Genomic DNA, 25,602 nt, shown 5'->3' on the forward strand with positions numbered 1-25,602 from the left:
AAATCTATATTTTGCTTAGCCCCCACAGGGAGCCCTCAAGAGTTATATAAGGTTTGTCCCTCACAATAACCCGGACACAACTTACTAATCCACATTAGAGCTGCTTAATTGAAAGCATGCGACCCAGCGTATTCAGAGTCATGCCTTCATTAATCTTCCCTCAGTTTTAAGTCACAGTTGTGTGTGCTCAACCTTTTTCTAAAGGAATTGGTTCTTTAAAATATGACCAGCGAGTGACCCCTGGGAAGTACACCCTTTTGATCCACAAGTAATGTACTTGTAATCCTGTGGGAAATTCAGCAAGGATTTACCAGATAGATCCAAAACTTTTTTCTCTACTCATATTTCATGTTATTCCAAATTCCTGTACTCTATCATCTTCTTACAACAGTGGAGTCCCTGTGTGCTTGTTAAGGGGAAAATAGCTGATCTGCTGTAATCTAAACATCTGCACATCAATATTGATTTAAAGTATTACATTCTTAAGTCTTAATAAAACAGCACCGTATCACATTCCACTATGTACAGCACACAAATAAAGATGTATCTCACCAGGAAAATCACTGGAGGACAACCAATCAGGGCTATCGCTGTAGACAGTTTGCGTTTGTTCCCACCGCTGTAGGTTCCTGCTGACTTGGTAGAATATTTGACCAGCCCCAATTTCTGGATCCCCCACTCGGCCACCTTTTGAAGACAGAAATAAAAGCAATAAAAGCAAACTTACTATGCTGTAAAGGAGATTGTTCACATAAACCCCATTTTAACATTTTCCATCATGGATGATATTTTGACTTGGATCTCCAATCAAAATAAAAATATTGAACCTGCATTCATCCACGGTTCAGATTTCTGCTCTGGATATGTATGCAAATGAGTGCTTTTTTAATCAGAGAATGCCTGATTTGCATTGCACTTGATTTGCATATGTAAACATTTACATTTAAAAAGAAAAGCCTTTAAGACTGTTTTATTGATTAACAATAGAAACCTAAAAAACAAGTATGAAACTGATAATGGGCGTAACATTTCCCCTATAAGCATCAGCAATCAACAACATCACCAAAATGCACAGTATCAGTGTGTTGAGGCATCACAATAAAATGCAGGCTGTGGCACCTGCATTTGACTTCTAGTGCATTTCTTGAAGAAACGTGGACATTCCTGTTTACCATTCATGCAAATACGACTACACAAGGGCTTAATTTGGATCGCGAATTGTTCCCAAAAAAGGCATATCACAATGGGCCACAGTCAAATTCACAGTCATGCTAGCGGCGCAGAACTGGGTCCCTTTACGCTGCAGCTGAGAGATCAAAGCCCTGGCGCCAGGTCTGAGGCCGATGGTCGTTGCCAGCCCAGCCTCTTCCTCTTTTGATCTTCTTGTTGTAGAAGCGGGCAGTGCGAGAGGAATGCAGGGAGGCCGCACAGGGCCAGCCACACCACTGGGCATGGTGAATAATGTAGAGCCGTAACCCACAGCTTCAGCTTTTCTACCATCGGCCATTATTCATTATGTATGGCTTTTCCCATTGAGGTTATCTATCACTTTGACATGTACATGTTTGCCATACATACATTCTAGTTGAAGTGTTTTGGTGGTAAAAACATAAAAAAAAACATTCTGAGAGCAAATAAATGAGTCTTTTTCCAGATATTTTGATAGGCCAATTACAATAGCCTGACAACTATTCTACACTGCCTATCTTTGTTAATGATGCTTCTCAATATCACTCATGAGTATAACAACTTAACTCACTTTTAAAATGTAAAAGAGGTGCGACGTATGAAAATATATAGTGGTTACCATGGTGACCTCGTTTTCTGGTACCCCTCGTAACCTGGCGTAAAACTCCAAATGCTCTCGTCCAGTAAGCAGGTCATCAATAGCATCAAACTGGGGACAATAACCCATGTTCTGGTGCACGTCCCTCATTTCTGTACGTATACTGGGAAAGAGAACATATAAGAGTTTCAACAATGCAGGTCATTAATGTTTGAGATCACAGATCTAAAGGTTATATTAAATGCTGTAGCGAGACAGTGGGTTTGAATTCAGATTTACAATGAAAAGAAGGCCAAGAAGAATACACTTCATTTTTGATGCCGGTAGTACTTCAAAGATAATGGAGATTAAAAGTGATTCACTTGGAATGATTCATCAAATTTATATCTTGAAAAGGCAAAATAAGAGCTGAGTGTGTCAAGGCCTCTGTTTCTCTGAAACTCTTCTAAACGAATACAGAGCAGCAGCGTGGTTCATTTCACAATCTGTACTCATGGTTGTCTCATGTAAATGTCCCAAAAAGAAAAAAGAAAATAAAAGGCTCTGCAATCCTCTAGAGGCAAGTAAAAATAATGGCAGTAGCAATTCTCTTTTTTTACACTACAATATTAATACTTTTACCCCTGGCAGACAACTAAAGTTACAGTTGACTGTCTCTCTTCTTTTTACAGCTGCCTTGTTTTTAAAAACATCATATACATATACATTTTCACCGTCAAATGTTATTTTTCCAGGAATGATGGTCAGCCCGAGGAAGGCGTAATGAGGCTACTGGATCTCAACAAGGCTATAGTGAACTGAAAGCATTACTGATATAATATCATGTTTTGTTTTGGCTTACTGTAAAACCATCAAATCACTAAACAATCACTCTACAACAATATCTCATGTTCTCAGACCACTAACTACTACTACTAATGCCGAAGCACCTGTCACTTTGTAAATTTAGCATATAATTTCTATCTGGTTTTGCACTTTATAAAAATGTTTGGCGTACATGTTATGTGTTTTCTGTGGGTATTAGGCTGTAAATGTGTCTGTTTAATATAAGCACACTAAGACAAATCCCGAATCTTGAATCTTAAATCAGAAGGCATTTAGCTGGTTCAGGTTGTCTCTGTCTCACCGCAGCTTTCTAAGTAGCAGCGTACCAGTCTACCAGCCCCTTTTAAGCTCACTCATGAACACGTTATGTTTTGTACAATTATTCCTTGTTAGCACACAATCAGATATAAGAAGAGAGTCTGTTGTCAGGAGAGCAAGACCTTCCAGTGAAGAGATGCTGTTCTTCTGCCGATCATTTTTCTTGCTAATGCATAGAAAGCATAATGAGCTGAAAACAGAAGAGTGGGCGTACTCACATCTGTTTTTCTCTTTTATCAGTTTTTGTTTCCCCTAAAGGTCTGTGGGATTATTCTTTGATCTCTGTTACCCACATTAATCAACATTAACAGTGTTGTGTTAGGCATTTCACTATTCAGCTATCTTTCTTTGTTGAACAAAAAGTCAATTACCAAATGTAGAAATGAAAAACTATAGAAACCATGCGCGGATGTGATGCCTTAGAGATGCATGCAGAGGCATAGAAACAGTTATTTGTTCCTAAAAATAAGGAAGAGCATGCCTTCCTTCGCTCAAGTGCTTGAGCCTCATATGCTGGTGTCAAGATTTTTTTTTGGCATGTAGAAAGACTTCTTATGACTGACTCTGTAAGGCAGAGACAAAAAAAAACCAGCAAGGTACAGGGCGAGGATGTGAAAAGGAATGAAATATGTGCGAGATGTGCAAGAGGCAGGAAGAAAGTGAGAGTAGAGTTTCCAGCAATTCTGAGAATATTGCAGTGAGGAGACATGAGAGAACCAAAGTTGAAAAGGCAGAGATGGCAGACTGTGTAAGAGATATCGAAGGAACCTAGCCAAGAAAAAAACAAACAGTGAGGGTGAGAGGGAAAGAAATAGAAAGCTGTTTTACACAACAAGAGAAGCAGAGAAAGGGTGTGAGCTAAATAAAAAATCCACCTCAGCTCGATCCCCATATGAGCAGCCATCTTGGGTGGCTAATTATGATGAGTTACTTGGTGCACTAGTGGGAGTTAGCTCCTCACCTGTATCCATTTAGGAAGGCCTCTCCACCAGAGAATGGGATGTCTCCTGTCAGCATCTTGAATGTGGTGGTTTTCCCAGCCCCATTGATTCCCAGCAAGCCGAAACACTGATGGAGACAATGGGGAGGCCTCCATTAGGAAAACTGTGTTTTGTAGATACAAGGCCCATTGGAAAACACACAGCAGACGAATGCGCTAGATGACATTTCAAATATTCTGTATGTAGATGAGTTGTCCTTTGAATAAACACAATCCATTAACCCCTTTAATTAAGTTTATCTACAGACTATACATATTTGCTCACAACATACAGTATAATTGAAACTACAATATATGGAGTATGCATGACTGGTTGATTGTTTAGCAAACTAACAAACTGATGATTTTCTGTCCACAAACAAAACAACAGACACTAAATCAACATGGCAGGCACAAAGAAACAAATACTGTAAAAACCTGACCATTCCCAACTGCGTTTCTTCCTGACTGTAAATGTCTACACCAAACACTATCCGTACGTCTTTTCTCCCTGATGCTGCTGATTTTACCTCTCTCTTGAAGGCATGCAGCAGGAAGTCGTCTATGCGGAGCCACACAGTCATGTGACCCACCTTAGGTGCTCTGGCTCGGGCATAAATATTTGATTTCTGTCATTCATTGATCCCTGCTTGTTTGTGACCTGTGCTTGTGAATGCATAGAAGAGAGATAATCTTGATGTAAATAATGCATGGAAATGCAGTGTGTGATCAGTAGAGCCCTGTGAATCACAATATTCCACTGGCATTTACATTGGGCTTTGAGTAAACAGTAGCAGGGAGGATGGATACCTTCAGAAAGCCCATTGAGCACGACTGCCTGTCAGCATTTTAGATTATGTTTAAATCAAGCTTTCAGCTGTACTGTGTGTCTGTGTTTGTGGGGGAATGTGTAATGTATAGCATGTTATAATGAGTAAGGATGTTTTACACTGAGACAACATACATTTTACACAAAGGTTTCTGAGTCAAAAGCTTTGTAACAGTTTACTTAACCCCTTTGACACATGCACAGCAAACATGGAATTATCTAGACGTGGACATTATCATAGACAATGGATCTGCCATTAAACAGATTTTACCAAAGTCTGTGTTATGTCAGATTGAGCCCACATGTGTGAGAATTCACATTGTGGGTGCGTTTATGGCGTTTCTAGAATGCAGCACACACAACATGAAGAAAATATACATTGCAGTCAGTAAGGGATGACGCCAAAATCGTCAGACAAGTTTAAGGAATAACAAGATACTCTGTGGTTTAATGACCAAATTACAAACAGGCTATGTGACTGCAGTGTAATCTGTATCATGTGCTGCTTACTGCACGCTCTATCCAGGCGCCACCCCTCACCTTAACCAAACAGACTATTTTCAGAAAGAAAGTATGTCTGACACGGTCTATTGCCTGTTGCGTGCTGCGTGTTTTAAAGGGCAACTTCGGTCAATGTCCACACTCAATTCATGGGACATTGTCCCTAGTTCAAATGAGAAAAGGGCTTTTGTTGTATTTGGCTGATGTACTTTCCCACTGCTTATTTGGCAGTGTACAGAACTAAAAATCCCTGGTCCTTATGCCTTCGCTTCACAGGCTCCGTTGCTCTAGCAATGCTCTTCTTGTAGACTTCTTGTGTGTTGTTAGCACACGCATGCTTGGCAGTTGCATAATGGCAGAAAACAAGAACGATAAGGAGATTAGTGTTCCTTCTAACGCCTTCTCAAAACAGCTTGGGAAGAAATTTTGATTTGAATAAGTAAAAGGCAAGATGGAGCCAAACACATATTCAAATCTTCAAGAAATAGCTGTAAACTGTAAATTAAATTCCCAGGCAGAATCTCTGCTTATTACTCCATGCTCCCATGTGTCAATATTTTATAAATATTACCTTAATATTCAAATTTTACTTGAATTTGCATAATTTAGTCAACTCATGTCCAAATGTAATGTTCACAGGCAACAAATAATTAAATCATTTACCACATAAGAGTGTTGCTAGTGAATTTTGATATCAAATGTGTAAATGCAAGAAAGTTGTCTAACATATTCAAAGGCAAACAGACTATAGGCTCAAAGAGGTGCTTGTGTGATTCAGCAGCATGTGGCTCACCTCTGCTGCAGGTACTCCAACACATAGCCTGTCCACAGCAGGGGTGCTCTTCTGAGAGTATACCTTCAGGGAGCAGACAATAAATGAATCAACCAGCCAGCCAGAGAAAGAGAGAGAAAGGGCGGAAAGGCAGGAGGCAGGGAAGGTTGGGGAGCAGACTGTGAGGATGACAACAGAGCTGATAGCATAACAAAATATGGAGTGATTATCCAGAGCAACAGGAGTTAAGATGGAATAAGCAGGTGTAAAAAGAAGGGGGGAGAGAGACAGAGAAAGCAAAGGAGAAGATATTATCAAGATGGGATCATTTGCAACATTTAGAGGCAGCCAGATGTGAAAAGGTAGTAAAAAAAAAAGCGAGACACTTTTATAGGGGGGAGAAGAGGACATGAACATTAGTATTTGCGACTGCAGTGACAGTACCACTTCAGTACCCTCAATAACTTTCAACACACTCACAAGTCCCCCAATATTCTACGTATAGACCCCACCTTCCTGCAGCTGCTATTAGTGGTGTCACAATACAAAGATGACTAGTGAAAAAGTATGCTGACCTTTATCTAAAAAAGAACAAAGAAATCTATTAAATGTGGTATATGTAAATAGCCAGTCATATAGAACCTATAGCCAAAGAGGTTCTGGTTCTATTACCAAGAGGCGACACTCTCGTGTTTTTGTGAAACTGCCACCAGAGGGCGCATTGTCAGTGCTAAGAGGTCTGATTGCCTTGAAGAGACAGTTTCCATGACAAATTATTATCCAGATGAATATACAGTTCAGAATACACCTGTCATGTAATGTTACAACACAGGGTGGCACAAGTTAATTCAGTTGTAAAGTAGTCTCTAATTATCTGGGCAGATCACATGGCCAGCATCTAACGTAAACCATTGTCCATTAATGTTTGACTTTAGCATCAAGCATCACCGATGCAAAGCTAAATAAAGAGTCATCCCACCGTCGGCCTGCGCTCTGTCAGTCCCGTCAAAGCAGTCCCATCTCCGGGTGCTGGGTCACCCCACCTTAGGTGGCGCTTTGTCGGTTGTGTGTTAAGAGTAATCCAAATATCAGGTTCACACTTCAGTATATCTCTGCCAAACGCCATAGGCCTACATGCTTTAGTGCTAAAGGTGAACAGTGAACAAATAATGTAGTAATGGAGCGAAATTTATGGGCGCTGCAAGTCATCGGAATAATAATAATAAAAATAGAGAAGAGAAAGTTAAAAAACAAGCTAAAATGGAACAAGAATACAGCTTACTGCCATTCGTTTTTCACATAAAAGGCAATTTCCTTGGTATTTGGTGCGCAAAAATACAATAAACATTTTATGATGAAATAAAATTTACAGGTGACTTATTTATGAAACTGTATCCATGCGTTTTTTTGTAATGCTCGATGTTTGATTTTACAAGATATTGTCGCATAAATTGCAAAATATAGTTGTAATAATGTAATCAGTACAGCTACAAACATGTAAATAAAGTGAAGGGAACCAGATTAACCAGTGATTTAACCAGATTAACTCCCTCTTGTGAATAGGAATGGCAGCGGGATCTCCCATAGACTGTTTAATGGATATATAGATAGGTGAAAAAGTACGCAGAGCCTTTACCTTAAGGTTTCATATTGTAAAAAGCAAGATTTCCATTTATTTTTGATATACTGTATAAATACTGTGAAAGTATCAAAACGCGCAATCCACAGAGAAATTCACACAGCCTGTATTCAGAAACTGTCTTTAAATAAGCCTTCAGGACTTCTGTATGGTTGTGATGTCACAACTAGACTATATATAGGTAGATTGTGCCACAACAATGCAGTTACAATCATTCCCCAGCTGAAATGAAGGTGCAGAGACTTCAAAATAAAGATGGATGACCGGAAACAGTGACCCATCAGAGTACACTGGACTTCATCGGGACGGGCCTTAAAGAGACAGGCAGTAAAACCATACTTAGATCAAAATACAAAAGTATTATCATCAACGTATATTACCATAAGTAAAAATACTAATTATGCATCCATTCCAGGATGATATATATTATAATATTGTCACATAATTATTGAGATAATTGAGACACTTTAATGTTGCAGCTGGTAAATGTGGGGCTTATTTGAACTTGAATTACTTAATATTATACCTTTATCTATAATAATGCATCATAATGTATTAGTTCATTTTTATTTTGCATTACTAATATGAATAAGCAAAATAACTAAAATGTAAAAAATCAATGTAATGAAATAAAAAGTGCAATACTTACAGATACTACATCAGATATGTAGCTTAGGTATAAAGTAACCAAAAAAATACTTAAGTAAATTACAAGTATGCTTGTTACATGAAATGTTACGGAATCACATGAGTTGTTTTGATTTAGCATCTGGTGACAGTGAAAACCTATACAAACAAACATTGCCATCCCTGCAATGCGGCATTGCTAAAAAAAAAAGAAAACTAGAGCACATTAGATGCAGACATCCATCTCTCTGGACATAATTAGAAAACTTCTCACATTCGGATTCTGATTGTGAGTCAGTATTCCTCTAACATCATGTAGTGACAGTGGAAATTAAAGGATGGCGGATGTTTTTCAAAATCTCACTTTCAATGCTGCATCCATCCCCATCCTACCCCACCATTCATGCACATTTGGATCATTTCTCCCACTTGAAGCAAAAATTTTTTTTTTTTTTACAAGATAAAAATAATGCTGCCCAACATTGAGTGCATGAGGTGTTTTTCCACATCCAAGACTATGTTAGGGTTTGATATGTGGTTTGAAAGCAGCACTGTCTTGCTCTAGCACCAAAAGACAAGACAAGGCCTTTGTTGTTGTTGCTGAGTGTGACAGTTAAGACATCTAAAATTCAAAATCAAGGACAGCATTGTGCCCCTTTGAGTTATGAAAGAGCCTACTGTTAGCTGTTTTATCCGTTTTTTTTAAAGTTGAAAACATATTTTCCGATGGGTGTCTTGAGTTTACATGCTTGTATGTGAGTGTCAGAGACCTAAACAGTGAATATTCATTAAAACAGAAAAGTGACAGCATACGTTTCTCAGTATGAACTATATGTTTCCTGCATAGTATCTCTAAACCAAATGTCCACCATGAAAGACTCCATGACACCAAGACACCATGAAAGAATGCATTCAGAATGCTACCGGGCAAATGTAAATTTAGAACTGCCACTTCAAGCCTGTCAAACAATGACATTGCATTTATTACACAGTCGGCACATCAAAAGAATTTGATAAAAGCAGGAGTTGCATAGATCCATCATTCTTTCAGTGCCACCTGGCAGCTGCACTCAGTACTTATCAACATGGATTACACACACACACTACTTTTTAGTGATAGTTTGAGGTGTTAAAGCCACATCAAAGCAGCAGATACATGTATGGAGGAAGGCAATTAAAGGATAATTCCCCTCTGACTTGAGAACCACAGCAGCTGTCAAGATAAACAGGCAACGTCTAATCAGATGAGACAGCGAATGTGATGGCGGCGGTGTGCAAACAAAAATATAGATTTAGGTAGAAAAATCCTCAAACCCTGAATGCTATAGCTCAGGTAGTAAAACCTGACACTGACTCAGTATGGTCCATTCATTCCACACAGGTAAAGATAATCCTCTGTGATCAAGCCAATGTAATGTACTCCCAGTATGAGTTGATACCATCAGGCAGACAATACAGAGCTATTAAATCGATTTGCACCTGTAACAGGTATTTGAAACAGTAGCCTAAAATGAGAGGTTACGGAGGCACTGCAGTACAAAACCAAAATACCTCAGGGTGTGTATATTTGTATTGGTTTTTGGTGTTCTCTGTTAACTTTAGGAGAGCAACTTATACCCCAAAATATCATTGCTGAAAAAAATAAAATGTCTGTAAAAAACAAAAAAACATACAAAACTCACATAAAACTACAAAAAACAAGGTCAGCAACCAATCAAAAACTAGGCTGTAAACAGTTTAAAAGATAATTTGTAACAGATGACATATTTGAATGGCAGACTTTCTGTAACCATAGAACACACAGCTCTTGTCAAATGAGTCTCATTTGTCTTATATGCCCAGAGTACATAAAATATGAACATACTATGTAGTATGCCAAGGAGCCACTCATCCCTCATTAGTCTCATAAATTCAAACAGCTGTCACAAGGTTCTTTAAAACTTTCTATCAACTTAGTAAGTGACTGGAAGGTTAAACTGACAGCACTGGGTCTGGAAGATGCACACAGACGGACACACTTCCATTACAGTCTCTATCGATTACAGTGCCAATGCTAAAGCAGCAGCTAAGTGGAGGCTAGCAGGTAGGGCGCATAGCAAAATGCTCCTGTTTAGAGCAGTAGGAAAAGGAAGGGGAGGAGCAGGAATCTGACACATGATTGATGGCCTGTCGATCGCTTCAGAGGCATGCTTAGATTTATGACAGGGCTAAGCCTGTGGCGCACGGCCACCAAAGCCATGCCCTCATTGATCAATTTGTTATCCACACCCCAAATAGATTGGGCACAGCTGTGGTGGGAGTCAATGAGGGCACTACAGGAAGAATCCTGATTCCTTCTGCCATTGCACTGCTGTTTTTGTGCGTTTATGGGCAACTGTGTCTTATCTCAGAAATATTGTCAACCATCAAGGTGTGTATGAACAACGGATGCTTGTCAACAGCAGACAAGTCAAATTAAATCTATTTTAATCTTAAAAAGGTCCATAATTCAGGTTTCTACTACATGTTTACATGCTTTAAAGTACCAGCAAATAACTGATTTAACTCATTATTATGAAGTAAATGTTGATTGCACAATGTAATAGCTATAGAATGACACCACCAGCATTTAGACTGGTTCACTGTAGGCCTTGTTTTCACTGTCTGTCTGCCACTAGGTACAAACAACTTGCTTCATGGCCTATAGACAGTATAATATAGTTGTGAAAGCAAAACCGTACAGAAGTCCTGATGGTTCATTTAAAGGCACAATATTTTTATAGCACCTCAACTTGCTTTATAATAATAAAAAAAAAGACATGGACATTTCTCTTTTTACAATACAACCCATGTGGGCTGGCCATACAGCTGTATGCATTACACAATAATAATTAAAAAGTCCCTACAAGTTTTACCTGAAAAAGGAACACTTCTCCACAGAAAGACAGTAGACATTACCCTAATTACCCTACAGAGTGTGGCCCACGTCTGTGTCTGTGAGGAATGAGTGAAATATTAAGTACAGTGAGTCCATAGACTGAGGTAGTAAAGGAGTGAAGAAGGGTGGTAAGAAGCAAAAGGCTGTTAGATCGTCCAGCTGTCTGCACTAGAGCTCTAAAGCAGTCTGCTGGGGTGACACTTCCTGCTGCCACACCTCCCGCAGGGAGGGAACATCTGCCGATGGATGAAGCGTTAATCTCTGCAGTGTTTCAGCATGCACCGGCACAGCAGGTTCAATTTCATCCACTGCAAGGAGGGAAGGGCCAGGGCTGTATGGGAGTGCAGACTTTTACACCCCGAAAATGCAATCTTGTTTGGTTCTCATGCCCAGTTATGACGTGTGTGAATGTTCACAGCTGCACACTCGCAACCTATCTGTTCCATTTGCCTTTAAAACCGAATAATGCAGGTGCATATGGAGGAAGAAATTTTAAAAATCACCTCCGACGCCCCCGCACATCCACATGCTCAGATAATGTGGATTACTGCTATTTAAAAAGTGTTTAAGTTCTAAATGGTGTAGGTTATTACTGTATACTGTCAGAAAAGAATACAATTAGGCCTGAACACAAAAGTTAAAGGCAGTAGAAAAAAACAACTGTGATGTTTGTATATGTATATATATATATAACTTTACTTTGGAATTTTACAGTAAATACAACTGTAAAATGTACATACATCACACGCCTTTGTACATGCTCAAGTGCAAATACTCAAATGTGAAGTGGTCTGACAGAGGGCAAGACAGAGCCAAGGATATACAGAGGTCAGATTTCACCATCCTGATGGCCTGAGGTCAGATTCTTTCTGAGTCTCTCTGTGTTGTACATTTTACACAATTTAAAACAAGGAGATAAAATGAATAAAGCAATCAATATCTGACCAAAGAACATAAGAGAAACTACTGAATATCAATCAGAGCAATACTTTAGTATGAGCTAAAGATGCAATGCACTTTACCTTAGTGAGGTCACAGATCCTCAGAAGGTCGTCCTGGGCACTGCCATCATGCACCCGCTCACGTTCCCGAGCAACATCGATATCCTCTTCTTCCAGAGATAATGATTTCCCTGAAATAAGCCTGGCAGAGAGAAGTCAACCAGAGTTGGCACAACACCCTTCATTAAAATTAACATGAACTCGCATTGCAAATTATCTTGGTCAAAGTTTAAGCTCAGTGAAACAATCTCGGCAATTTTCATAAATAGGAGAAGCAACAAGGCATTAGTTTCCATGGCAACCTCGCTTTTGGAGTAAGTAAACATACACACACACACATAAAAAATAAATAATAATCAGATAGTATTTGCCAAACACATTCACAGTGCAACAGATGTTTTACATGAAATGAATATAAAGTACACCACTAATTCCAAAAGGGAGGAATATTGAGGATGGTTTATCTGACTGAAACATATACTCAACGGAAATACACAACTTTATGGAAAACATGGATAAGAACTACAACAGTAAGTAACATGACAGGCCGATGAAACAATTTTTTTTGACTAATTATGAGTGATTTCACTTTGAAATAACTTAATTGACAGCTGCCTTTACCGTGGCTTGCAGAAGAACTTATATTGGATGAGGATTGTGATGGCAAACATAACAGTTCCCTGGATGGACATGGCAAAAAGGTTCTTTCCCACCATGTCCCAGCTGAGTGGGTCCTTGAAACGGTCTTCCCCTAATAAAGGAAAAACGAATTTTGAAAAACTGAAAAAAATATGGTGATAAACGAAGTCAATGCAGCCAGAAAAGGGTTAGTAATTAAATGTATTATTAGTGTGTGTCATTTCATGCTAAAACCCAAACCTTATCTTCAAGCTATAAGTATGGTTAAGCAGAGACACCATTAAAAAAAAAGAATTACCAGATGTGTGTTTCCTTTCATGGTCAGCCAAATATGTCTTTGCCAAAAGTTAGAGGAGAGCCTGAATTTGTCAGCTCTTTGAAATGCAATGGTGGAAGCCAACAGTTTAAAATACCACTTAGCCTTAAAAATAAAGTATAAAAAACTGCTGTCACCCATGTTTGAGGAAATCAATGATATTCTATACTTTGATGTTGAAGCCTTCTTTGGCTAATGAACACTTAAGTAAACCGGTGACAGCCCCACACTCTAATCATTCGGTTCTCATTCTTTCCTCCCTCTCTCAGATTTTCCAACCCTTGAGCCCGAGGGGCAGAGTAAGTAGACAAGAAAAACGAAAGCGCTTTCAGTCTCATTCTGCGGTAAATAGCCCCTCTCTACACTAGCCCTTTTATGTTGTGATTGCTTTTCTCTTCCTGCTCTCTGCCACCTTCGCAAATGATTCCTCAAACCACTATTTCTTGCTCCGTCTCTCTACAGATAAGACTTCTCTTCCTCTTTCATGTGTCTCTTGATAGCCTCCTCAACCCCGGCTCCACCTCTACGTACAACCCAGTTCCTTCTTCTCCATGTCTGTGTAAATTAAACACATGCAGAGTAGAGCTTTTGAGGAGGTTTGAGAGCTCTGTTAAGTCTGACATTACACCTCTTCAGAATACGATTTTCTGGTCCAAACGCTCTGTCTGACAAAACAGACAACAATGGCCGAACCTGTGAACAATTACGACCGCTTCTTTTTTCAGTCAGACACCTTGTCATCGATAGAAAAGCGGTAAAATGACAACTATCTTGTTGTCCTTTTACTCAGCTCTGTTCAAACTACAGGGAACACGAGGTTTGGACCAGCTTGGGCCCGGAAATTGTATGTTGAAAGGGCGTTACATCACGATTTAACAGCCGGATGGTGTCCCTTTCAAGGAAAAAGTGTTACGTGTTATTCAAGGGTCTTTTACATGGATTAGAGGAATTCAGTAGATTTTGGCAAGAGGTGAATGTTTCAGAGCATTTCTGTTGAAGAGGTTTGTGATCAAACTTTAAAAAAACAGCGGGACCACTGAGAGCACATGCATGCTGTATTAGTATTAACATATAGTCACTTTAGTTCAACATTTGTACTGTATGACCAAACATTAATTATCTCACAAACTTGGCACGTTTGCCTTTTGTTTGAGGAAACTTAGAACTTAATGTATAACAAATTAACCATTAAGATGAGGATTTTTTTTGGTGGTGGTCTCTTACCGAAACTGCTGAAGAGGGTGGCCATTGCCTGGTTCTTGGCCATGTCAATTAGTCCTCTGCCCAGACAGAAATGTGGGAATATCAGAAGCACCTGCTTCACTATGTCATTGATGCGGGAGACATTCTGTTGAGAAAAACGCAGGCCATCACACATACAAGATACAAATTAGTGATATGTAAAAGCTTTGAATATTTAAGCCCTGACTGGGAATTAGCCATCACAAGTCCAATATGTTAACTCGCCGCTTGAATCCACAGGGCCAGTGATGGGAGAGATTTGGAAGACCTGACGCAACCATGGATAATTAACAAACATCCTGCTCTCCATTTGCATGCTGCACACTGCTGTGTTGCGGGCCTCTAAATGGCACGCTGAGGAAGCACAGGGCATCTAAGTTAATCAATCTTTTTGATGTTGGAATTTAGAAAATGTTAGGGAACATACTGTGTGATCTGTGAGGTAGCACACATACAGAATGTGTAAACACAAATTGATGAGGTGATGCTCAGTTAAGCAGATGTTCATCCAAAATCATAACTAAAGGGGAGAAGGAGCACCCGGAGACAAAAAAGACACAACTTACAAAAAGAAACCACCTACAGACACTCTCTGTGAGTCTGCCTATGTTCTTTCTTCTGATGCTGTCTACAAGAACAAAGACAGATACACACAAAGTATATTGTTTCACTAGGCAAACATAAAAAGCTGGTCGTATCTTGACAGGGCTTTTCCTGGCTACAACTTGTCTTTCTCACCAAATCGTACTGTCCCTTTCCCATTATCCTTCTCCTTGAGGCCACAATTTCAATTTCAACTGCAATTTCCCAGCTTGGGATTAAAAAAGTATTTATATTCTATTCTATTCTAACAGCAGCCCAGTAGAGCACAAAATAAATGAATTAATGAATTAAGGCACAATGGAGTAGGCTTTAACAAACTGGCTCAAATAAAGAAGGAAGTACAGTAAGTCAGGGAGGAAGGGAAGGAGAGAGGATAGGCAGAGAGAGGGAAGACAAAATATGACTATGTTTGGCACAGCATGGCATTCAAAAGCAACTTCATGCATTATGCATACTGCTTCATTGCAGCATAGTCTTCAAAGCTCTTGCAAACATGGAGGAAGACCATAAATTCATCATTTCTGTTTTTGGGCCAGCCAGAGCAAAGAGTAGGCGGGGCGGGGGTGGCACTGCATTTTGTTAAAGCTGTGTGCAAGTTTTCCAGATGATGGCCATTGTTGTCGCAGAATTTATTCATGGAGGTGTGTAAGTTCTCTGTGATTTATGAGTTTCACTGAGTAAGCATGGCAGTTACGGATGAGTGCACGAAGCTTGTCAGCCTTAAAAACAGAGAGGACAGATTTAAAGATAGTTTAATCTACTTTGTAAATGAATAGCTCAACATTTTGGGGGATTTGCTTATTTACCTTCTTGCAGAGTTAGATGAGAGGATGGATACCACTATCATGTATGGTAATAGTCACTGCCTGCAGCTGGTTAGCTTAGCTTAGCATAAAGACTGCAAATGGGGGAAACAACTAGCCTGGCTCTGTCCAAAGGTTATAAAATCTACCGACAGGCACCTTTAAAGTTCACTACTTAACATGTTGTCTATTCTGTTTTAGTAACTTCCTGAAGTCCCCGCTGGTTGCCTGGCAATTGGTCCGGGCCGATAAGCAGTCCGGCCAAGTAATGGCTAATTGGCTATTTTACACTCCAGTTTGGTGGATTTTGTCACCCTTGGATAATGTCTGGTTAGCTGTTTCCAGTCCTGATCCATACTTAGCAGACAAACGAGTGGTATTGATCCTTTTATTTTTTCCAAAGATCTTTTTATTTTTTCCCAAAATGTCGAACTATTTCTTTAATCTGGCACACTCTGTTTCATCGCTTCTTCTACCACATGACCATAGAAGAGAGGGCATGACCAAATCTGACCAGAAAGATGACAAAGCTACTACTATGACAGTAGCTCAAAATCCAGGCGGAAGAGCTATGCTCCCTTTAGCTCAGCTCCATCTGAGAGAGTCCAAAATTGACATTTATGCAGCAAAAAGATAAAAAAAAACAACCCAGATGTATCTGCCAGAGGAAATGAAACATGAGCTTGCAGAGTCATTTGGTTTCCGGGCCATCTACAAGGGCTTCTGTGTCAAAAAGAAGAAAGCAATCTACAGTAACTTAATCCTCTCCCCTTGTGGAAAAACATGCAGTAATGTTCAAGATCAAAAGTGGGCACATGCATATGGTCAGATCATTTTCAAAGTGTGAGTAGGTGGTCAGCAGCCTAGTTCCTCTAAGGCAAATATGATAGCGTTATGAAAAGACCAAAGTAAAATCAAACCGTAAGATGTCAGCTGATGTGTTCAACAATAATTTAACACTCCTTTTATCTACATTTAAACGTCACTTGAAGACAAAAGTATACAAAGAACTGCAATCGCAGTTCATAGCTAAGGGTAAAGTGAAGGAGATCATTTTAAAAAAATGTCATCACTCAGTACATCAGTTTTTTCAAACATTCAGAATAATATGTGACAATTTTCTGAACCAGTTTGTTCGATTTACTTTGATCCAGTTGATATGTAGTTGTCCTTTCATTATAGTATAGCCAGATTTTTAAATATGGAAACAAGACAACATTGAAACAATCTCTGAAGCTGCAGTTCAGTGTAGCAGAGGATCTTTCCTTATTGTTGCAAAAAATTATGTAAAAAAAAAAAAGTTTATACCCTGGTTGTTTATTAACACATGTTTGGATTTGTTAAAGGCACCTCTGTTCTTTAAATTCAACATTTAGCATTTAGAGTGATAAAATTCTAATAAACAAACAGTTATGACCTTGGCTGAATGCGGCCCATGTGCTGTATGTATCTGGCAGAGAAATGTGAAGAAAGCGAGACCTAATTTGAGATCAATACATGAAATAACACATCTTCTCTTGACTGAGTGTTCATCAAGGAGATCTAAGAGGCTTTTTAGTCAGGGATGATGAAATGCTGGACAATTTTTTCCCATGCATTTGTGCTATATGCCCATAAATCATTTTCAAATGGTTTTGAAGGTGGTTTAGTCTGCGAGGCGCTTATCTGACCCATATCGCTATTTGTGCTTATTCCCATAGAAGGCTTCATTCATAATGCTGGGAAATCACAATAGCTCTAACAGTCTAGTTAGAGATTTTCTTCAGATGATATTCACAATTTTTGAGCTACTGTAATTCTTGAGGAAAGGCGCGAGTGCTATCAACCACCAAGTTCAAGATATTTTTTTAATAGAGTGCTAGTTAGTGTTGAGCCTTACTTAGTCAGAAGGGGCCCTTACTTCTGTTATGTATATAAAATGACTGACTTTAATGCCCATTTTAAGGCTAGATACAACGTATGTAGGTAAAATGAGGGAAGTTTCTGCTGGACTTCATATACACACTCGTGATTTGTGTCGATCATACTTGGCCACACTGCCACAACTTTATGTTTAACCTGGAAAATCTATCCATGCCTGTGGTTATCTCTGAGTGGCACGTGGTGGAGGCATTGACTCAGACACTGCTTCAAGCATACAAGGCAGGTTAGGATTGATACAATCCACAGGGAGCTGGACAGTCCTGAGGGGAAGAAAATCTCCCATTGGTCTCGAGACAAAACTGGGGCACCAAGACTGAAACATTGCAGCTCTGCTTCCTCTGTTGGAAAAAATAGTGCTATGCCCAAAAGGGATCTAGATTCACCCTGTGCTTGAAAATAGAGAACATATTGAAGCCTGTAGCTTTACTTTTGAGCGACATTGTTTAACTAATACCACTGCTGAGGAGTCTAAAAATGATGAGACGAAACTTTGAAACTGTAAAAGTCGCAATCGGAGATGACTGGATTGAGCTGTCATCTGTACCTTTTCTACCCAACGGGGGCACTGTCATAGCAACACTAGCTATTTTGTGAAGCGCAGGGGACACATGGAAACCTGGAGAGCTGTAATATGTGCTGATTGATATCAAGTCATCATGTCGTCATAGCACCAGTGAAATCAAGTCAGATTAGCGGAATTATCATGGACCTCTGTCCCTGTCAAGTCTCAAGTCATCTTTCACTTAAAGTGGAATTCCGGTGTAAAATCATCCCAAGCTCTTTTAAGGGAAATACACTCATCAAATAAGCAATGGAGACAAAGGGATAAATCCGGGACAGTTGCAGACCGGGTAATCCCTTTGCCTAAGCGTCTCGATGTCCAGATTCAAAACAATAAGCCACTGGTTTATCAGAGCACGGTCATCGTACCGCAGTGGCCGCCTATGAAAAGTTTCTAGGTTGTGAGCTTTCAATTTCGTTTTGCAGCCGGGAAAGATACAAACACGAACTGTTCTGTCTCTCTCCACTTCAAGTTGCAGGCTAGTCGCCCTTTACCCGTGTGCTCCCTGACCTCTCCCGTGACGTTTCAGCGCTGCAGGTAAGATACTGTGGGACTTTTCCAAACATTTTACTATCTATTATTATACATTATATATTTGACCAAACTATTAAATCACAAGGTTTATGTGTTTTGCTGGAATAAATCCTCAATGGGCTCCTTCCTTTTGGATTGCATTTGTAATCTACTTGAATGGACTTTACTACGAGGCAAGCTGCTACTGGTCTAGTAGGTAAGCCTTTCAAAACACTCTTTTAATAAACTCCAATGTCACTAACTACATTGTTGGCTTTGGTTAATGTGTGAGGACTTTTATCATGCTACTGCAGAGGCTTGGTGATATTTGGCAGTGTTAGTGTTTAAAAAAGACATTTTAATGCGTTCAACACGGCGCCCAGAGCTAATCCATGTTAGCCGCATTTGGCTGTAAGCGACTATTAGTGACTGTCCCAAATTTATCCGTTTCTTGTCTCGATGGCTTATTAGATGAGTGTATTTATCTGGAGATGATTTTACACCGGAATTTCCCTTTTAATGCCTTGGACAATAGAAGAGCCCAACACTGCCAGTGGCCAACATGCAGTCCATTAAATTATCACCAATGACACCTTTCATTTGTAATATGCTTCACTAACATCGTATCAATAAATAAAGTTAATGCAGAGACAACAATGACATTCTTGAGGGGAGACTTGCCAGCCGAAACCTACAAATTGATAATGAATGTTAGTGATGAAATCACATTGCAAATGAGACAGCCTCATTAGGAGACAGGAAACATCCTATGCCATAGCTGAGTGGCACCAGAGGAAACATCAAGTCAGAGGCAGGCGTGTCAGAGGGGGACAGAGTGTGCAGAGTCCTACAGACAGCCTTACGCTCTGTGTCGGATCAGAGTTGTGGAAAACATTCTGATGAAGAATCAGATGGATAAGCAGCTTGTCAGAGAGGGAAGTGTCTGTTGACAAGAAATGACTGAATAGCAAGAAGATAAAAATGTGAGTGAAAAAAATCCAGACGTGGATTAGGCATATTTAGTTCAGAGATCATCACAACCTGTAAAGCAGACTGTTGACCAATGGCAGGCCATTGGTGAGCGTCCATCACCCTTGTGTGGGGTGGATCATGGGATTTAGCATTTTAAATCAGCAGCGGAGCCCGTTGGTGAGAGAAATCACTCTAATACACTATTCAGCTTATGCAAATCAGTGCACAAGAAGAGAAACCAAAGTGAACAAAGCAAGGAAACATCTTAAGTCAAAAGGGTGTGAGATTGAAAACAAACTTGTTATATCATGAAAAATATAATTCTTTGTGCTAACTGACTAACTAGCGCCCTGAATACGTCCTGTTGTTCTCTGGATTCTCTCATTTTTAAATGATTTATATAAGTGACGGCTGCTGGTCTTTCAAGGAGGGGAAGTTAATTTTTCCGGCCTACGTCATAAATGTGTTTGTTTATATGTAAATTCTACCCTTCGTTCCTCTTCAAGAAGATTATCTGTGACCTTGTCGTACCAACTAGGCGTCTTTTTCCAGGGACTTGACCAGTTTCCTCTCAATGGCCAGCAGAGCTAGGCTGCTTAAACAGCCTTGGCCCTGCTGGAGCTGCTGCGCCAGGCTACTGTGAAGTGTGACCGCCTGTGAGTGTGAGTAATCGTGACTGGGAGAGAAGCCCTGCAGCTGCCGCTGCTCATTGGGGAAAGAAACCGCAGAGTGACAGAGCAGAATCGCCAAACACAACGCTAGTCATTTTTAACAAAGACAGAGTCGCTAGGGATCGGTAAAGTCTCTGGATCAGTTCAGAACAACAAAATGAAAAACTTGGAAAATGCTCCGGTGGATGATTATTCTTCAAGATCGCTGATTCGCTCATTTAGCTGTCAATCAAAAAAGTATTCGCTCCGCTCTACGCTTCCCCATTGAAGTCAGTAGAAGCTGAGCGTCCAATTGTGTAAAGCGCTGTGGAGCTGTGGGGATGAATGAGAAGGAAGTTGCGGGCTTTCGACGCCAGTACTTCTTGAATGTCCGTTGGGTGTGCCTTGGCCTTTAAGGCACTGAGGTCTGATTAGGAGGTCTGGCTGTAATCCAAATTATATAGTCAGAATAGGCCAATTTCTCTTTTTTTTAAATGAAATGTGATTTAAATTCTAATCAAAAGTAAAATGTCAGTCAACATCCCTCTCTCTCTCACACACACACTTCCTAAGCTCTCCATTTCTTATGCAGGACTTTTTTGGTGTCTTTGTCTTTTGATTCCCCTGAGACAGAAGCAGCTTGCAGTTAAAATGAACACTTGCTGAAAGATGGATGAGGAAAGTTCTCCGAAGACCCGATTCTCACCAAACGATTAAACATTAAAGAGAATAGGGAAAATAACTCCTTTGAAAAATCCTTGAGAGGATAAAGGAAATATATTAAAAGTTATACCAGGTGGGTACACACTCCACCCACAAGCGTATGGAAGCCTTTGCTTCGAAAACACAGAGTGTTTATCTATGATTCAAGTCAATTAACCATCCACAGCTATAGTTTCCAAATATATCTTTTATGCAACTGTGGAACCCTGAATTTCTGTGCCTGCTGTTTCACAGGAAACGTGTCTTTCACTGTGTTAAAGCTGTGCATATACAGTGGAGATTAAAATTAGAAAACAAAGTATTCATTCTTGATTTAATCTGAAATATTGTTATTTTTATTGTTTATAGTTTAATTGGATATCTGCTGTGGTTATACCACTGCTGTACTAGCATGTTTTTTAAATAACCAAGGCACTTCAACAAAAAACCTTTATTTTGTGAAAAAAGCAGTGAGCAAAATTAGAAAACACTAACCACTGTGTCAGAAGAGACGATTATGTGTATGTGTGGGTGTTTGTGTGTGGCTGCCACTTACATCATCATCAAAGAGCTCCATAACAAAAGTCGCTATGCTGCCATTAATACCAATAAAGAGGTTGATGCAGGTGAGTACCACGTAGGCTGTGCTGGGCACGCTGAAGATGAAGGAGGCAGGGTACATCATAGGTGTGATTGACCATCTACAGAAAACAAGACAATGTCACACAAACAGAGAGGGAAAACAAGAGTCCCCTGACCTGGATTGATACCCTATACTGTATAATACTACTGAAATAGACCAAGTAAAAAAAAAAAAAAGTAATTAAAAACATAGTCTGATGCATGCATTAAATGTTAGTAGTGTCCATTTTAATGTAAGCAGAATATATGCTACTTTCTACTTGCTACTAATATATGCTATACTTTCAATTCATAAATGTAGATAACCAGGTCAGTTGTACAGTTTCATGGCATCAATCATCAGCCTCCTATGATCATTTGCATGTTCAGCAAATGACCCATAAAACACTGCTGAACAATAAATGCCAACTACGCTTGGCCTGCAGTAGTTCAAGTTCAGTATTAGAGGTAATAGAAGCAAGGTTCTGCTCTAAGTCATAACTTCAAAGTGTAAAACAGTTCAATATCTCAAATAACATTTTATGAATGAGTTCAGGATAATTATTGGGCATGCTGGCAGGAATAATCTAATGGACCAAAGAATTTTAAGTGTTAAATAATGGTAGGTTTACAGTATTTAAAGGTCAGTTACTAAATCTCTTTGATGGCTTTTATTTCCCCCTCCCTTTTTCGACATTGTTCAGTCCCTGATATAGCTGATCATGTTGGCTGTTATACATGTAACACCACATTCACATTTTGATTTTCAATGGTTTCACACAGACAATGATGCAGGAGTACATTTGTACCCATGCTCGGATCACCACCATGGCACAGTACCCTCCTGTGTTTAATATGAATGGACTTAAATAAATGTGATACACATTTTGCCTGGAATAGGGCATGGTAGCAGTAACCCGTGAATTTCATCAAGTGGGCAAATCATTCCAAACTATAGATGATGCAGTACAAAGGTCAAATTTTGTCAACCAAGATCATATGTTACCCGTTATGCCTAGTTTGAATATTTAAATTAATAAAAAAATGTGTTTTGTGAGGTCACACTGACCATGACCTTTAACCTCCCAAATCTATTCAGTTCATTCAGTGTATTGAATCCTGGTAGACACTTGTTTTAGCTTCATTTAAAGAACTTCCTTCAAGGGATTCCTCCAATATTCCATTAACAAGAATGGGAAGGACAGACAGACATAAAAATTCACAAACATGCCTCCAGCCAGTGATATTGCCAGCGCAGAGGCATGCAAAGTGAGCCACCCAAAGACCTGAATTGTAGCCAAATAATTGGAACCTGCTATGACTCCTCAACTGACTCAAAACTGAGTTTTTTAATTTACTTACCCATACAAAATAAGCAGCAGAATCAAAGCAGGCAGGTTAGGAGGTGAAACATAGGCTTTTTGTTGGAAGCAGAGGAATATCACAATCACAATCAAGCATGGGATGATGTAGTTACACTGTCAGAACAAGACATAAACAAGCAAAGAATACAATTAGCAGCCATCTCCATCAGAAGTAGAGGCCAGAACATGATTAGAAAATTGCTCTTTCAAGGCATTAGTTACAACATAAAAGATGACTTTTATTGTTTTAGATTGAAATATTGTGAAATCTGCACTACAGTTAGCACTCAAATACATCCCCTTTTCATTTTCTAATTAAATCAGTGAATAACATACCCATCTGTTTATCTTGTGTTTGAGGCAAGTGGTCATTCAATGACACATTGAACTGATCATTGATTTTATAAATCTTTCAACTGAGAAACCAATATTTATTCAAGATTTGTTTAAATCCAGAACTAGCAGGTATAATATTCGCTTTGGCTGCAACGCTCTTTAAAACAACTCTTTCACTGGTAAATAAATGATATACTAAGGATTACACACACAGAATGAACAACAATACATGTTTATTTACAGTTCACAGAAAAAGTTGACACTGAAATATTAGATTAGATTATATTAATAGGTATTTTTTGACCTGGATTCCCTGTTATATCTCATGTTGAAAGAGCATGTATACTAATGCAAAGAGCTTTAGGCTAGAATCACTAGACTGGCACCTTGGGTACATTTGTCTTCCACTTAGACATCATTTATCCACCATAATGATGATCGTCCTGATGCCATTTCTTTGCAACAGGGTCCTGATAAAATGTTTACTTCCATTATGCCTCAGGGAAACTGCCAGTAAGCCTGTTGAGTGTAACCAGCGGGGGCAGCCGGTGTCGATAATTACGCCTCAGCCAATAACTGTTACTCCGGTGAAGCTTTTCCCCAGAAGCCAGCAGAGTCAAAGCTACATTATCAATTACAGTGGATTGGTATTTTTTTTACATACTGTATACCCTTAGGTAGAAAAACATCTTCAGGATAGTACAGCAAAATATTATCAAACTGGGGTAAAATAAATTTAGCACAACCCACTCAAATACATGCTGGAGAAACTGTGTCCCACACATTGGTAATCTGACCCACATACTCTGGCTCTGCCGAAAACTGGAAGCATCCTGGAAGGAGTTTGTAACACTTAATAAAAATATTTGGGGGATGTATTACTATGGACCCTACGGTAGCCCTACTAAGTTTATTACCAAGAGGTATTAAAGGAAGAGCAAAATATCTCCTACATATACTACTAGCAACAGCAATTAAATGCATTATAGTAAGGTGGTGGAAGCCTGACCCTCCAACACACAATATTTGGACTGAAAAAATAAAGGAAATATATCAAATGGAACAAATAACATACTCTCTGAGACTTCAAAGACATATATTCACTAAAAGGTGGATCCCTGCTATGGATATACTGATATAATTCTATTTCTTTCATTTCATCTTGCTTTATTCTTTTCTTGTTTTTTGTTATACCATATCCGTTACCTTGTGTATGAAACAGCAGATTTGATGAACATGATTCTGTACATGATTTTGAATGAAACCTAAATGAAAACTGAGTTAAAAAAAAACAAAAAAACTGGGGTAAAATGAGGTGTGAAGTTGGATGAGTCACATTATCATGCATGTCACAGTTTTTACCTAGATTTTATTTATCGTGTAAATAAGTTGAAATGCTAAATTGTACCTCAAGAAGTTATAATCAATTAAGACGTGACACATCAGCCTGATGAAGCTGGTACGTACCATGTCCCAGGCAAAATTGGCCAGCCAGTAGACAGCTGGGTTTACTCCACTGACAAATTGCAGATGCTTGGCTTTGTTCACCCTCTCTTGGATGAGGAAGAGGACAAAGCTGGCAGGGATGAAGGACATTGCAAAGATAACGCAGATGGACACCACTACATCAGTGGAGGTTGTGGCCCTGTGATTGAATAGAGCACAGCAAACATGGAGTTAGCAGGACAGTGGAACAGAAACACCAAATTAGGAGCAGAGATTAAGCTTTGTCCATGAAACTCTGTAGGTAGATTCTGCTGTAAACAAAATATTGACAGAAAGATGGAAACTATGTTAGGGATAATGAATGACCCTGAAGGGCTTACATTAGCACTCTACATTATCCCACTTATTTCATGGTTACTTACTAAAGAAATCAACAAATTATTGATCTGAGCGACAGCAAACGTCTAATGTTTTTTTGCAACAGCTGACATTACATTTACCAGACTTCTTTCTGCGGATTGATGGACCTGGTCCCCCGGATCAGAACTGCTTCCATAGCAATGGTCTGTTATATTGTACATAGCAGCAATCTGGTATTCAGAAATAACAGACCATATAATACAGTAATTGACCAATCAAAATAGAGTATTCAACAAAGTTATTTGATGATTCATTACAAGTAAATTGGATGATCACACTGTTTCCACTGGTTTACA

General features: G+C 39.3%; 1 protein-coding gene across 1 annotated transcript in view; it reads right to left on the reverse strand.

Moving 5' to 3' along the window:
- Positions 1-25,602, reverse strand: part of LOC310964107 (phospholipid-transporting ATPase ABCA1) — a gene marked incomplete at both ends in the record, with an annotated part of 149,223 nt that overhangs the window by 18,931 nt on the left and 104,690 nt on the right. Inside the window, 10 exons of the mRNA XM_083937104.1 lie at positions 553-687; positions 1,808-1,949; positions 3,891-3,997; positions 6,032-6,094; positions 12,216-12,336; positions 12,816-12,945; positions 14,374-14,497; positions 21,676-21,820; positions 23,103-23,218; positions 24,908-25,085. Of these exons, the coding sequence (XP_083793230.1) occupies positions 553-687; positions 1,808-1,949; positions 3,891-3,997; positions 6,032-6,094; positions 12,216-12,336; positions 12,816-12,945; positions 14,374-14,497; positions 21,676-21,820; positions 23,103-23,218; positions 24,908-25,085 (1,261 nt within the window). The remainder of the gene's footprint in view (positions 1-552; positions 688-1,807; positions 1,950-3,890; positions 3,998-6,031; positions 6,095-12,215; positions 12,337-12,815; positions 12,946-14,373; positions 14,498-21,675; positions 21,821-23,102; positions 23,219-24,907; positions 25,086-25,602) is intronic.

This window comes from Echiichthys vipera (genome assembly GCF_963691815.1).
Source record: "Echiichthys vipera genome assembly, chromosome: 22".
Classification (NCBI taxonomy): Eukaryota; Metazoa; Chordata; class Actinopteri; order Perciformes; family Trachinidae; genus Echiichthys; species Echiichthys vipera.